General features: G+C 41.6%; 1 protein-coding gene across 1 annotated transcript in view; it reads left to right on the top strand.

Moving 5' to 3' along the window:
* The window catches only part of LOC126355971 (cholinesterase-like), a 100,458-nt gene that overhangs the window by 37,067 nt on the left and 47,538 nt on the right, over positions 1-15,853 (top strand). Inside the window, exons 3-4 of the mRNA XM_050006577.1 lie at positions 1,435-1,711; positions 3,941-4,126. Coding sequence (XP_049862534.1) covers positions 1,435-1,711; positions 3,941-4,126 — 463 coding nt within the window. The remainder of the gene's footprint in view (positions 1-1,434; positions 1,712-3,940; positions 4,127-15,853) is intronic.

Here is a 15,853-nt window from a genome sequence, read left to right as displayed (position 1 = left end):
ATCGATTGGAAACTTTCCTCATGTCATTAAGTTGTAGGTGTCGCCACCGACGCCAGCCTTATGTGAATGCTCTGAAAAGCTAATCATTTGCATATCACAGCATCTTCTTCCTGTCGGTTAAATTTCGCGTCTGTAGCACGTCATCTTCGTGGTGTAGCTATTTTAATGACCAGTAGTATGTATCAATACATTATGAATGAAGCTCACATAACTCTGGTGTAATATTCCACAATATTGATAATAAATGTTGAACAATATTTTGAATAAATATTGTAGAGTATTACATCATTGCCATGTGTGTTTCATTCCTAACGCATAAAATATTCTAGCAAGAGTCTACGGAACAGTCAACCAATGCAACTGGATCAATAGTTTAATCGACAGATCACTTCTGAAAATATTCCTCTCTGTTAATTTTTGTGATGAAAAGCCGTTATTTTTGCATTCCATATGCGTTTATCCACCAAATTTCAGAGTTTTTTTCTGTTAATTTCTCTCCCTTAAACTAGTAATAGAGGTATCTCATGTTAGATAATAGAACACAAGCAGTACATCAGATGATAATCAAAGTCCTTGGGCCTTGGTACGGGTCCGTCATATGCAGAATCTACAGGACAGACGTTTTTGCCCTCTTGCTGAGTCTTTCTTCCGGGAACAGGCTTCTAGCTGCCGCGCACTGTCAATCTTTCGATTTTTAAGGAGACTGTTTCCAAGTTTAACCACGCGAACGTTCATCAGTGGCTAATTATCAACATTGCTGTGACTGGCTGAAGAGTTTACCGGTGCACTACAGGCAGGAGGACATATCGTGCGTCGTCGTAGCACTGAGGACAGACAGGCAAGTCACCAGGAACCAAAAGACGTAGTCACACCCGAAACGATTCGCACGTCTAACTGTTTCTGCTAGCGCTCTAATTTCTCTTTCCACTGATACGATGCTTTAACCGAAATGCGAAAATTAACGAACTCCGTATCTTGACTGGGTACTTCACTACATTCCTTTAAGGCTAACTGTTGTGTTATTGAGGTTGTTGTGTTATTGAGGAGTACACGTCGTTGATGCTGTTTTAAACGTCTTTTAACTGCACGACCAGCCTCCCATGTAATACTGGCCCCTAATTTATTTACTGCTACAGTTTGTAGTGATTCTGGTTGGTCTTTCGTCAATCTCAAGATATCTGTTGTTTTACGGTTTCTTGAAGAAAAAGCCATAACATGATAATGATTTTATTTTTATAATGCTGTGAGATGAAATGATTTTATTTCAAAAAACGAAGATATGTCTGTTTAAGAAATCATTATCATCTGATATAGTTCCACAAAATATTCACAATTCTTCCTATTTCAAAGAAATCTCTAAGATTATAACGCAGATTCCATAATCGCCTAGTACAATAGTTTATCGCGGTACGATTTTTGATTCCTTTGTCACAGGCTCCGCAGCCGGCAGCAGGCTGGGATGGAGTGCGGAACGCCACCCAGTACGGCAGCGACTGCGTCCAAGAGGACGGCAGCGGCTCGGAGGACTGCCTCTACCTGAACGTGTACGTGCCGGGAGTGCCAGAAGAGGGCGCCAACCTGCCCGTCATGTTCTGGGTGCATGGTGGGGGGTTTGTACGTGGTGGGGGCTCGGACCGAGAGTACGGACCAGACTTCCTCGTCTCCTACGGTGTCATACTCGTCACCATAAACTACCGGCTGGGAGCTTTTGGTAGGTACTGTTGTCCTGATGGTAGGTCACATTTTCAGTGCCTTGTCTCAGTCTTAACGATATACATATGTAGTCGCAACCATATCGTGATAGAATATATCATCACATTATCTGACCAAAAATAACTGTAAACCCCTATTTAACGCAGAATCGACCGCTGCATTTCAAGGGAGGGAGACCAGCAGTGTAAAAGCAGGCTGGGTGTATTTTGTCTGAGTTGTGAAGCAGTAATAGAAGATGTGGGAGGCCAGGGGAGCTCACTGACGTCTACTAATCATTGGGTTTCTCCTGGGTAACAAGTGCAACAAGGACGTCTCAACCCTTGGACGCTGTCCAAGTCCGCTGTTGATGAAGTGATTGTGAAATGTAAATGGGAAGAAACAGCCACTGTTAAATGCAGGCGCGGCAGACCTCATGTACTGACAAACTGGGGCCGTCAAGCATTCCAAAGGTTGGCTGTAAAAAATCGCATGCAGTCAACGGGAGGAATCACACTAAAGTGTAGTGCCGGACGAAGAAACGCTTGAGACACTCGCGGCGGCTCTGTAGTAAGTCATATCAAGCCCAGATGTACTTCTGGAGGAGGTAGAGCAGAACCTACAACACATACAAGAGATCAGATTACTTTATCAAAGTTTGAAAAATATAAAATATTTAACTTGGAAATAGTCCATGTCCACAAAAATGTGTGTGTACTCGTATATGTTACTGTCGTTGAATTCTGCAACTCACCGTTTTTGACACAAATCAGAATTATAGTTATTTCTTGTATGAATGTCACGAAACCCGAAGGAAATGAAATAAGGCAATGAATGAGAAGATAGTGAGTGTTGTAGCCTGTCCCTCATGTTGCTCAGTTTGTGAAAGATCAAGTAGCAAAGGAAATATAGTTAAAATTTAGGAAAGGAAATAAAATTCAGGAGAAAAAATAAAAAAAAATTGAGGTCTGTCCATGACATTCTAACTCTGGCAGAGATGGCAAAGAAATTCTACTTGACTGTCAGCCCAGCCATGAGAAGTTAATCACATGTTTAGGAATTTTCTGCCAGTCTGAAAGATACATCCTGCACTCTTTCACTTTCGATAATTTGGTTTTGTTTCATCCCTACCAAAAATAATGCATTTTCCATAACACGCATTGCCAGATGGGCGGGGATATTTCATTCCCGCCCTAAAAAGTTAAAGAAGAATCAAAGTTAAAATTAATTAATTGTTGTTGACTTATGTGAACAACATACTTTTAAGAAGAGATACTGATATGTAGTTAGTGTCCAGAATCTGAAAATGTCATTTAACATAGTCTTAGCAATATCAACACCTTCTCTGTAACGTGTAGTACCAGGAATTTGGGAGGGCACTTTAATGCCCACCATAAAAAGTTATAAAAATTCACATCTCGTCAGTTGTTGTTTAATCGCAAAATACTTTTTAAAGAGACACTGAAGCATAACCAGTGCTGTGAACCTGAAAATACTGAATATGACGTTCATTGGAAAAAGTAAGATCTACTAGAGAACTTGAATTTTTTGTTTAAGTTTAACAGAAAATTTTAAACAGTTGTCCAGTTTGGTAGAAGAACTCATTAGAAACAATAAATATTCTTCAGAATTTTCAAATATAAAGTAACTGATAATGTTACACTATTTTCAAATGGTGAGCGTAAACCACCGCCGCCCCCCCCCCCTGTTCCTAAGTATGGTGAATACCGAGGAAATATAAATTTTGTTGCAGTCAAAAATAATTTAGTTTGAGTCCCTACAGCAGAAAGGGGACGATGAAGAAAGGAGACACAATTTATGGCTCACGTGTGTCATTTCCTTGTTTCTTGAAGACTTCGTAATATTTTACAGAGTAAGAACAAGGAACTACAATCTCTAAAGTGGACGACATGTGTAGGTTGTTACAATGCTACCTTATGGAACAGTGGCGCCCTGCCTGCCCCTCTCATTGATCACATGCGAAGTAGGCTATCTGATAAATAGCTCTGTTGCATGCGATCTGCCTTATGCACTAGCTGCTTCGCCACCCCTGCCCGCATAAGCTCGATAATCGTTGTAGGATCGCAAATGTTACAGCCCTGCGACAGGAGTGACAGCATGTCAGCTGTCTGTTCACCCCTACCCATCTGTGCTCGTGTTCGCCCGACTACCACATAGTGCACACGCGAGCTACTACAGTCTGTCAAGAGGTTCGAGTAGAAGACATGCCATAAAGCTGTATGTTTCACAGGGTTCCTGAGTACGGGTGATGAAGTGGTTCCTGGTAATGCAGGCAACAAGGATCAGCAGCTAGCGCTAACCTGGGTGCAGAGGAACATCGCCAGCTTCGGCGGCGACCCTCAGCTGGTCACACTGTTTGGGGAGAGTGCTGGTGCCATTTGTGCGTCCTTCCACTTGATGTCGCCGCTGTCTGCAGGTCAGTACACAATTACTATCACTCAGCTGTGCCTCTTACACCACTGACTGCACGTATTATAATGGTCATTGAAATTAAAGAAAGTGCCTTAAACTGGTAAATCATGTTTCTACATGGGTTTTTAACACGCCATGAAAAATAATAATTACAATTCTGCTACTATAGAAAGTAGTCCTAGGTTTCTTTTGGAACTATTCTGTAAGGAAAATCAGTTTATTGAAACTGAAGCATTTATTCGTTATTATCTAAAAAGATAAGAGGTTATGTACGACGATTCGAACATAGCAGGATGATGAAATGTCTACAGGGATACGCAGGGGACAAAAGACACTGACTACAGAAAAAGAGGTTTGCTCTAAGAACATTTATTCGTTTGAAGCATTAAATCGAACAAAATTTCTTTTAATCCAACCCAGGTTGATGCCTATTGAGCTTTGAACACCTACAGCTGGTTTTTCATTATCTGTTTTAATGATGCATTCTTAATTTGCATTTTACTTTTTACATCTACATTTTTTGCGTTATTTTCCCTCAAAAGTATGAAAAAATGTCGAATGAAATAAAATGACGGTATGTTTTCAGTCACCAAAATTCTTCTGGGGTAAGGAAGGAATGAAGATTAGGGCCTAACGTCTCATTTACCACTATACAAGAATAGAAACTGAGTCAATAAATTAATATTTGCGGCAAAGTCAGGACTTGAACCCAGGTTTCCTGGTTACTAGGTTGATGGGTATCCAGTACACCACCCTGGCATTTGGTCTGACACAGCTCATGAACCAACGCCCTCCATAGCATAAATTTCAATTAACACCTCATGGAGGCGGAGGGCTACATTAGTCCATGTAGATATGTCAGCCACAGTGCCAGGGTGGCGTACTGGATGCACATCGGCATAGTAAACAGGAGACGAGGGATTCTAGTCCCGGCCTTAGCACGAATTTTAATTCTAAGCTTTAGCTTCTATTCCTAGCGGAGATAAAGTTTAGACTCAATAAGTCTCCAGGTAAGTGTACTTCCGTCGTAAGATATTATTAGAGAACAGAGCACAAGCTACGACTGTGTCAAGGATGGGGAAAAACCGGTCATGAAAATTCAAAGGGAACATCCTAGCATTTGCCTGTAGCAATTTAGGGAAATCGTGACAAGCTTAAATCTGCATGGCCAGATAGGAAGTTGAGCTGTCGTCCTCCCAAATGCAATGAAAGTCTTCTGTAATAACTAAAACATAATACAAAGTAGTCCTATAATGAATAAAATAGTGTTGTTTAAATATAAAAATAATTAACAAATACTAAATTAAAGGTGAAGTTCAGAAGTGAAATGTCTGAACCCTTCACAGTTAAAACAGGACTAAGACAAGGTGATGTATTATCACCCCTTCTGTTAACTGTACTCTGGAATATTTAATGAGAGAATGGTATAAAGAAAAAAAATATAAAAATTGGGTAGAATAAAGACAAAATTAGCCTAAATTGTTTGGGATTTGCAGATGATCTGGCACTACTAGCCAACAACATTGAAGAGGCTAAGGATCAACTCACAAATCTCCAAAATATTGCAGGAAAAGTAGGATTAACAATTTCATTTGAAAAAACAAAAATAATGGCAACAGTCCCCCTTGTAATAAATAGTGTACAGATGTGTGGGACTGATATAGAAATTGTAAAACTATTTAAGTACCTCGGAGAAAATATAACCTATAACTTAAATGAAAAAATGTCCTGGACAGAGAGAACTAATAAATTATCAAGAGCCCAAAAAGTATCCAGAAACACATACAACAAAAACTGTTTTTCAATAAATACAAAATTAAAACATTACAAGACTGTTGTCCAACCAGAAATAACCTATGGAAGTGAAACCCTGTTTAAGCTAAATCAAAGGAACAACACAGACAAAATTCTAAAAATAGAAAGAAAAATAATAAGGACATGCATCAATAAAAAGTACCAAAATGCAGGAGAATGGCGTATTGTCCCAAATGCAGTAGTATATCAGGAGATAGAACCAGTAACGGTTACCATGAGAAAGAAGAGAATATCATTTTTGGCCATCTATTTAGAACACCTGGAGACAGATTAATACGCAAAATTTTAGAGAAACTCTGGAAACAAAAACAACAACCTGCCTGGGTAAAGGAAATAAAAGAAGACATGAAAGAACTAGACATAACGCTGGAGGACTTGAAAACCAAATCAAAACAAGTAAATAAATTAAAAAATAGAAATACTAGATTCTTGCCAAAAATTGATAAAAGAGAAACAACTAAAAGGGTATTTTCAGAAGAGGAACGAAAACAAAGATCGGATAGAATGAAGAAATACTGGAAAGCCAAGAAGGAAAAAACAATGAGAAATCTTAGGAAGACCGGAAAGAAATTGACTGAAGTGGTCCAATGAGGCCGTAAAAGCACAATAATAATAATAATAAATAATAATGGCTGTTAATGACTGTGGCATATCGCCTTTCAGCCACTGTAAGCTCAGTCAAGTCTGATAATATGTCTCTGACCTGCTCTATGTAGGACATCTGCTACCAAAGCAGCAGGTACTTTACTTCCAAGGAGTAACAGAGTGGTTGTGTGGGATAGACACATTAAATGGGGACTGCTCTTAGTGGTCCATTAATCTCAGATAGTAAAATTAAGGCAGCAGTTGTTATTAACGAGGGAAACAAATTCTCTTTGTAAATCTACAAATATTATTAAATTGTAACAAAACCTTTTAATTGGCGTGGACCACATCTAACGAAAGTGGGAATATAGCAGAATATTATGTGGAAAAGTAGTATGTATGTTTCAAACAGATCAAAAGGAGCACAAGAACTAGATCATTTTATATTGTTCATACTTCCACTTGCTCACCAAGTGGAAGTTTGAACAATACAAAATTGATCGCAGACAGATGACAGCATTGTTTAAAAAACCACCGGAGAAATATACTGCCTTAAAAAAGCCAAAAACCCAGAAGATAAGGTTAGATATCACAGTAACTTCCTACCATACACACCATCGACAGGTATAGAGGTCATAGAGTTGCAGCTGTGTGTGACAGAATGGCCACCAGACTTAATTAGTGTTGTTTATTTTTAGTGTTGTTACCAGACCCGATTAGCTATACAATGGGTGTGGACAGCATCACAAATTGCGTGATCGCTGTGAAGGCCACAGCGATGTCGGTAACTCGCTGAGACAGTGTTTCCAGATCCTGAAAAAATTTAGTGGGCGCTCATTGTCGGTCTTCACTGGGATAGTTTGTCAAATCGTATAATATCTAAATCTGTGGGACATTCGATGGAACTAGCCCCCGATGTTAAACTGCATTGGAATCTGAGGGCAGAAATATTTCGTCAATGATGTCTAACCATCAATATTTTCTATGCATCAAGTACATTTTAACCCCTTCAAATCTGCGTGCCATTGGAGAATAATGGACTCCCTGCAACTATTGTGTCATCCCTCACCATTGATCGGAGAGTATCAACAGAAGGCCTACCGAATTACCACACTATCCATAGGCTGGCGTTAACAGCACAATACAAACAAGTACATTTGGAGTGGTGCCATGTTATAGAACCACAGATCGTCTATATGTGGTGTTGGGTTGTGTTCAGTGATGAATCACAGTTGTGCATTACACCAGATAACCTCTTTCAGCGAAAATGGTGGTAACCTAGTGAGGAGTCCAATTGTTACAATGTTTTGGAGAAGCAGAGTGGTGTTACTCTTGGCCTTATGGTGTGAGAAGCCATATGATATTACCTCACATCAAGGCTGGCAGCGAATGAGAGAACTGTGACAGCAAACAGTACATCACAGACCGTTCATCCTAGTGAGCTACCCCTTATACGACGGTATCAGGCTGCCATATTCAAAAGGATAATGACTGACCACCGTGGCACATGTATCTATGAAATGTATGTGATCTTGAGACTTTCCTATGCTCAGTAAGCCTCAGATCTGTTCCCAATAGAATATGCGTAGGAGCAGCTCCAGTGTCAACTCTATCCCAGTGCCAGTCTCTAGGGTATCACGAACCAGTTACAACAGTTGTGAGCCAGCTTGCCTTTGGAGAGAATGCGATAACTTTTCGACAATTGTCACATCCGAGGCAGTACAGGGATTCCGGCCAGATTGGGTGCAATGTCACCGTGGTAAGTGGTCTCATACTGCTAAGTGCTTTGTAAATTCGACTCGATTCGAAAAGCACTGAAATAATATCAAATGTCCCCTCAGAACATGAAGTATCTTTGCATTTCATGCTCCCCTTCTGGATTTTTTAATCAGGTGGTTTATCAGAGTCAAGTCACAAGTTTAGCTTTTTCAAGTAGTTATTATATATAAATATTCATTTTTAGGTCTAAAAAATAAAAAACTTAAATATGACGATAAAAATGTGTTGAAGATTACTTATGAAAATAATTATCTTTGGCTTAAAGCCAAATGTTTTTTGTTTGCTTCTAATCTGAAATATAAATTCAATTATTGCTTTATCGTATAATGTAGCTTTGAAACCAAAATATTCAGATATATCTACAACTACTATTCCACAGTCTACATTATTTGGCTTATCAGGTAATTCATCAATCATAAAAACGTGATGAAAATTCTAAAATTTTAATTGATCAACTAATTCTTCTATATCAAAACTAGGTAAAGAATTTAATTTTTTTGTTATTTTCTGGAAATTTGTTATTTACATCCAATTCCTTTCTTTACCTTTGCTTTATTATGTTTTTCCTTGTTCTTCATATTCTTTATGAGCTGTTTTATTCTTTACAACTGCATTTCCAATTGCTGTAGATCCACCAGCAACTGAACCAACAGTTTCTAGATGTGCTAATGCTACTAATAATGTTAAAAAGTCCACCTTCTCCTTTTATGTCGCTTTTGTTCATTAAATATTCAATAATTTTTTCACAACAGGAATATCAAATGTGTGTAAAATAGAGAGTTCGATTCTTTAATTATTTACCAAATATCTATAGCTTACTTCTCATAATACTAAATGACCATATACAGGTTGTCTCACCTAACTCTGCCACCTCAAATATCCCTGGAATAACAATAGATATTCAAAAACGGTTTTCACCAGCATAAACGTACTATTTGAAAAAGCTGAACTTGTGACTTGACCCTGATAGACTACCTGATCAAGTTCTGAAATATGTAGCTTGTAAAGAATAGCAACAGTGTCACAGTTTCTGACATAATGCATCGCATGTATTACTCGGCTCAGAGCAGGGGGTGCCTGGATTGGCACCTGTATCCTGCTGTAAACATAACAGTATCACCACGGCCCGCTCTACCTTCAATGTACAATGGTCTGCTGAACTGCTCTCATACTGTAACGTAATTCACATATATGTTGCCGTCATCTAGTCGATATGCCGGCCTTCAGTAATGAAGAAAAACTAGATATTACTTTAATTTATGACGGATGTCGCAGAAATGCAACTGCAGCTGTGACGCTGTATGCTAAATGCCAGCCAGATCGGCGGTGTCCGTCACATCGAACAGTTGGCAACATCTACAAGACACTCACGGAAACAGGAAGCTGGGCTCCCACAAAACGTCGACGTACAACGGGAGCGACTGGCAATGGAAACGAAATTGCCCTTCTAGCTACTGTAGCGCATAAATTAATTTTTTTTAATTTTTGACAGCGATATCTCATTTCCACCACTGGCGGCGCGCTATGTTTACTGCGCAAGAGGGCAGTTACGGCACCTTCTCGCGCACGTGTTGTGGGTCTTCTGCGGCCTATATAGGGGCCGCCGCTTGCGCTGGGAAGTCAGCTCCGGCGAGATCATGCACCAGCACTCTCACCTGAAGATGGCGGCCAGTTGGACCGCGGAAATATTGTCTCATGAAGACGTTATGATCCGGCTGCATTCCCGAGAAGAATATTATCAATTATTACGCCAGGAAAGCCTTCGTAGTCCTGTCAGTAGGTTGTCGATCTTAAGGCATGAACTAATTCGATTTCAGGCAAATGAAAGACACAAGTCACAATATAGGGTCCCAGGTAGTCGCATCCTTACTAAGTGTACACCAATCACACGGCAAAGCTGGTGTGCGTTCTCACATGCACATAAAGGTGCTGAATAGAAGCCTGCGGTAGATTGTCCCAAGCATCGTGCACCTTTGGTTGTGATTCGGCAATGGTTCTTGCAGACCTAGAGAACAAATACATTCCCATTTCGTCATGCCCCAAACGTCCTCAACTGGAGAGAAATCTGGTGCTCTTGCTAGCTATGGTAGTAATTTTACAGCGCAAAAAACACGTTACAGCCATGTGGGAAACTGCATTGTCCTGCTGAAAAGCTATATCACCTTACTATCGAATAAATAGCAGTAGCATGGTCTACATATGTGGAAATGTACCACAGTCCACCGTTCAGATCAGCTAATCACTACTGATACGTTATGTCCAGCATGTGCAGCATTCTGTCAATATCTCTATCCAGCTTCCCAGACGCCTAAAATGCGACCCCATTCAAATTACTGAATGTGTACAATACATGGGGCATGGTTCTACCCTAGAATGAATATTGCAGGCACTCTAAACTCAATGAAGTTACTGGCTGCAATGTAAAAACAGAAAGTACAGACAAGGCCTCAGGAGTGCCATCTGATTGCTGATGACAGTGACAAACATATCACTAATGCTAAAAACCCTGAGTATGCACATATTCTAGACTGGTGCCACTGAACACTGAACACTTGAGAGTGTAGCATTTCCTTTCCAGCAGTGCATATTCATGTTTTTTATATTCTGTCCAGTCACATTAATGAGACCACCTGTCAAAATCCAGGAAAACCACATTTTACAGCACTGTCCCCTGCAGAACATCCAGGGAGAAAGTCAGTGAGTTTCTGGAAGTTACAAACAGGGATGTGGAGTCATCCCCTGTTGCGGACCCACAGCGCGGAAAATCCCATCGAGGTGGTCCTACATTTTCTCGATAGTATTTATATCTGGTCAGTACAAAACGGGAGACTCATATTGGGGCTCTTTGAGCCATGCATGAACACTGCGAGCTGTGTGACACATTGCATTTCCCTGCTGGTAGATGCTAAAAAAAGGAATGGGCGTAGTCCTCAGTGATAGATACATACTTGTGTTGATCCATTGTGGCTTCCAGAATGGCGATTGTAGCAAGGTGTTTGCTTCCAGATGTTTCACACAGTACATGCTAGTGGCCATTTGTCCAGTGGAGCATAAAGCAAGATTCATCTAAAAAGGCCACCTGTCGCCACTCAGTGGGCGTCTAGCTGCAGTACTGGCTTGTGAATCTCAGCCTTCATCTCCAGTGAACTGCAATGTTGCTGAACCAGCTGCTTGCTGCAGTAACCCAATCACACACATTCGTTGAACGGACATTGAGGAGATACTGCTGGTAGGCCCTTGGTTCATCTGGCTGGTAAGCTGCTCAACAGTTGCACGTCTAATGACCCAAACACATCCCCACAGCTGTCATTCACTCCTGTCATCTATGATGTATGGTGCACTACCGTTACCTCGCTGCCAGCTTTGGATTGCACCATTTTGTCATGCACGCTATACTTTAATCACGCCAGCAAGCGAAAGCTTATAAAGTTAGCCATTTCGTAAATGCTTTCATTCTTGCCTCAAATGCCAATGGTTGTGTCCTTTTGGACGTAAGATAAATTGCTCAATTTCCACATTACGACAACATATTATTATTACACTCTTTTCTGGATCACCCCAAAACACTGTGTACATACTGGGTGGCTCTCATATGAGCAGAATCGTCAGGTTAATTTTCTCTAGTGTTTAGGAAGGTATTCTCAGTTTCGTTTTTGCCATGCATTGCTGGGGCCGGCCAAAACAAATCAGCCAAAACAAATACTATTGATTACTTGTCTTATGCCACACCCTGTGTCAGACAGAAACGCAGATACGCTACGAACAGAAGCATATTCAAGTGGAATTTCCCATGCTCATTCAACAGAGCTGTCCCAAATTAGTCCAGTGCGATATTCGTTTTATCGATCTGAGTTAAGAGGGGCAGCGAAAAACTAACAATAAGCACTACTCCAGCGTTGACTCGTGCTCCGCCCTGCTGTGCGCTGTCTGCTTCCGCCATGAAGCAGCGCTACTCAGTCGCTGCTGGACTACTGGTTATTCTTCCATGGATGGGATTCTTTTATCCACCTGGAAAGTATGAGATAGTCCTTTTGTAATCCTTATAAATGGGTTGTGGTAGAAGACTACTATTTTGGCTTGAGGGCTAGTAACTTCTCCCTGATAGCAACTGTTTTCCAGAATCTGATGGAAATAAACATCTTCCGGGTTGAAGTACTTTGCTGAGGACTACAAGCGGAACCTTGACGTGGCCAACGAAAACACCTGCATACAGCTCCTGAGGTCGTTGCTTCGATGGCATGACGGTTGAAATGATTTCGTGTGCTGGCTGGGACCATGCAAAATCTGGAAGTGCCCAGCTACTCTCGCAATTGTTAGAGATAATTTGCGTTCTCTCTAATGAGGAGGTCGTGTTTTAAAGTGCTATAGGTATCAGGAATCGATCGAAAACTCTCGGGATTGTAGGTACCAAGAAGTGGGCACTATGGAGGAGAGATGACATTTTGAGTATTGCATGTATTAAGTAGGGAGTGAATGGCCTTCAGTGAATCGTAAAGTTAATGTGTTGATACAGAAGGTTTCAGGACTTCGAACGTACGTTCCCGTGCACGAACGAGGACTTCGGCTTAAGTCATTTTCACTGTTCTCTGCGAGGGTTACGGTTTAGTGAGCGAACATATGCTAGCTACGAGGGGCGTTCGATAAGCAATGCAACACACTTTTTTCTTAAAGCAATTTGGTTTTATTTGGGATTAGAATACTCCATATTACTCCCTACTCCTTTTCAACAAAATCTCCGTTAAATGCGATAGTCTTGCGCCACGTTATTGGGACGGCCCGTATCTCCACATGGTACCACTCCACTGATCGACGACGGAGCCGAAGCCTTGCTGCATTAATAACATCCGCATCACAGACGTACTGCTTCCCATAGAATGCATCCTTTATTTGGCCAAACAGATCGAAATCGGAAGGTACGCGATTCGGGCTGTAATGTGGATAGAAAAGACAAGTCCAATGAAGTTTTGTGAGCTCCTCTTAGGTGTGTAGAATTGTGTGAGGCGTTGTCATGCAGAATGAGATACTCGTTTGCGTTTTTGTGGCGACCAACACCCACAAAACGTTTCTTCACTTTTCTAAGGACGGCAGGACATTCCAGAGTTGTTCATGAGGGAGGACATCAAACAGAATAGACCGTAGAGAGTTCCAGATGATCTTCCTGATGACTTTACCGGCTGCAGGTGGGGCTTTGAACTTTTCCCTCGGAGGAGAGGTGGTATGGCGCCACTCTATGGACGGTCGTTTGGTTCAAAATGATGAACCCATCTTTCATCGCTTATGACGATTGTCCACAAACAATTGTCGCGATCGGCTCGTAAAGCTTAAGCAACTCCGCACAGATGGCCTTCACTGCTCTTTGCTCTTCCTGGCCTTCCGTTAGGCGGCGAGGATCACAGCGGGCACATAGTTTTGAGTACTCAAGTGGTGGTCTTGCGTGTCAGCACTACCAACGGAGACGTCTAGCTGAGCAGCGAGATGTTTGTCTGTGATCCGTAGATATCCTCGAATAAGAATGGCCACACGTTCCAAAACTGCAGGAGTCGCAGCTATGTGTGGTCAGCTGGCCGGCAGGAGATAGGACAGGTTGCCGCGATCTTGTTGCAATGAAAACGGTCGTCTCACCCAACGACTCACCGTGGTTTGTTCATTGTCAGGTCTCCGTAGGTATTCTGGAGGTACCTATGAACGTCTGCGACGTTCTGGTTTCCGGTCAAAATAAATTCAATGACAGGTCTCTGCTTGGAACGAACATCCGCTACCGGCGCAGTTTTGAAAGCTACTTATAGCGCCAGCACCCGTCAGCATTCCATGAATCTATATATGATGTTGAAGCTGGAATATTCCACCACATTCCACAACAACTTTGTTTTTTAACCGAAACTGACTAAGGGAAAAATATGTTGCATTACTTTAAAGCCTCTACATCTACATCTACGTCCATACTGCGCAAGCCACCTGAAGGTGTGTGGCGGAGGGTACCTTGAGTACCTCTATCGGTTCTTCCTTCTATTCCAGTCTCGTATTGTTCGTGCAAAGAAGGATTGTCGGTATGCTTCTGTGTGGGTTCTAATCTCTTTGATTTTCTCCTCATGGTCTCTTCGCGAGATACACGTAGGAGGCAGCAATATACTGCTTGACTCTTCGGTGAAGGTATGTTCTCGAAACTTTAATAAAAGCCCGTACCGAGCTACTGAGCGTCTCTTCTGCAGAGTCTTCCACTGGAGTTTATCCATCAGCTCCGTAACGCTTTAGCGATTACTAAATGATCCTGTAACGAGGCGCGCTGCTCTCCGTTGGATCTTCTCTATCTCTTCTAGCAACCCTATCTGGTACGGATCCCTCGCTGCTGAGCAGTATTCAAGCAGTGGGCGAACAAGCGTACTGTAACCTATTTCCTTTGTTTTCGGATTGCATTTCCTTATGATTCTTCCAATGAATCTCAGTCTGGCATTTGCTTTACTAACGATCAACTTTATATGATCATTCCATTTTGAATCACTCCTAAAGCCTACTCCCAGATAATTTATGGAATTAACTGCTTCCAGTTGCTGACCTGCTTTTTTGTAGCTAAATGATAATGGATCTATCTTTCTATGTATTCACAGCACATTACACTTGTGTACATTGAGATTCAATTGCCATTCCCTACACCATGCGTCAATTCGTTGCAGATCCTGTGGCATTTCAGTACAATTTTCCATTGTTACAACATCTCGATATACCACAGCATCATCCACAAAAAGCCTCAGTGAACTTCCGATGTCATCCACCAGGTCATTTATGTATATTGTGAATAGCAACGGTCCTACGACACTCCCCTGCAGCACACCTGAAATCACTCTTACTTCGGAAGACTTCTCTCCATTGAGAATGACATGCTGCGTTCTGTTATCTAGGATCTCCTCAATCCAATCACACAATTGGTCTGATAGTCCATATGCTTTTACTTTGTTCATTAAACGACTGTGGGGAACTGTGTCGAACGCCTTGCGGAAGTCAAGAAACACGGCATCTACCTGGGAACCCGTGTCTATGGCCCTCTGAGTCTCGTGGACGAATAGCGCGAGCTGAGTTGCACAGGACCGTCTTTTTCGAAACCCATGCTGATTCCTACAGAGTAGATTTCTAGTCTCCAGAAAAGTCATTATACTCGAACATAGTGCGTGTTCCAAAATTCTACAACTGATCGACGTTAGAGCTATAGGTCTATAGTTCTGCACATCTGTTCGACGTCCCTTCTTGAAAACGAGGATGACCTGTGCCCTTTTCCAATCCTTTGGAACGCTACCCTCTTTTAGAGACCAACGGTACATCGCTGCAAGAAGGGGGGGGGGGGGGGGGGAAGTTTCTTCGCGTACTCTAAAATCGAACTGGTATCCCATCAGGTCCAGCGGCCTTTCGTCTTTTGAGCGATTTTAATTGTTTCTCTATCCCTCTGTCGTCTATTCCGATATCTACCATTTTGTCATCTGTGCGACAATCTAGAGAAGGAACTACAGTGCAGTCTTCCCCTGTGAAACAGCTTTAGAAAAAGTGTCTGCATATTTCGTTT

The sequence above is a fragment of the Schistocerca gregaria genome, chromosome 3 (assembly GCF_023897955.1).
Source record: "Schistocerca gregaria isolate iqSchGreg1 chromosome 3, iqSchGreg1.2, whole genome shotgun sequence".
Lineage (NCBI taxonomy): Eukaryota > Metazoa > Arthropoda > Insecta > Orthoptera > Acrididae > Schistocerca > Schistocerca gregaria.
Note: the sequence above shows the minus strand (reverse complement) of the source record. Positions and strands in the feature narration are given on the sequence as shown.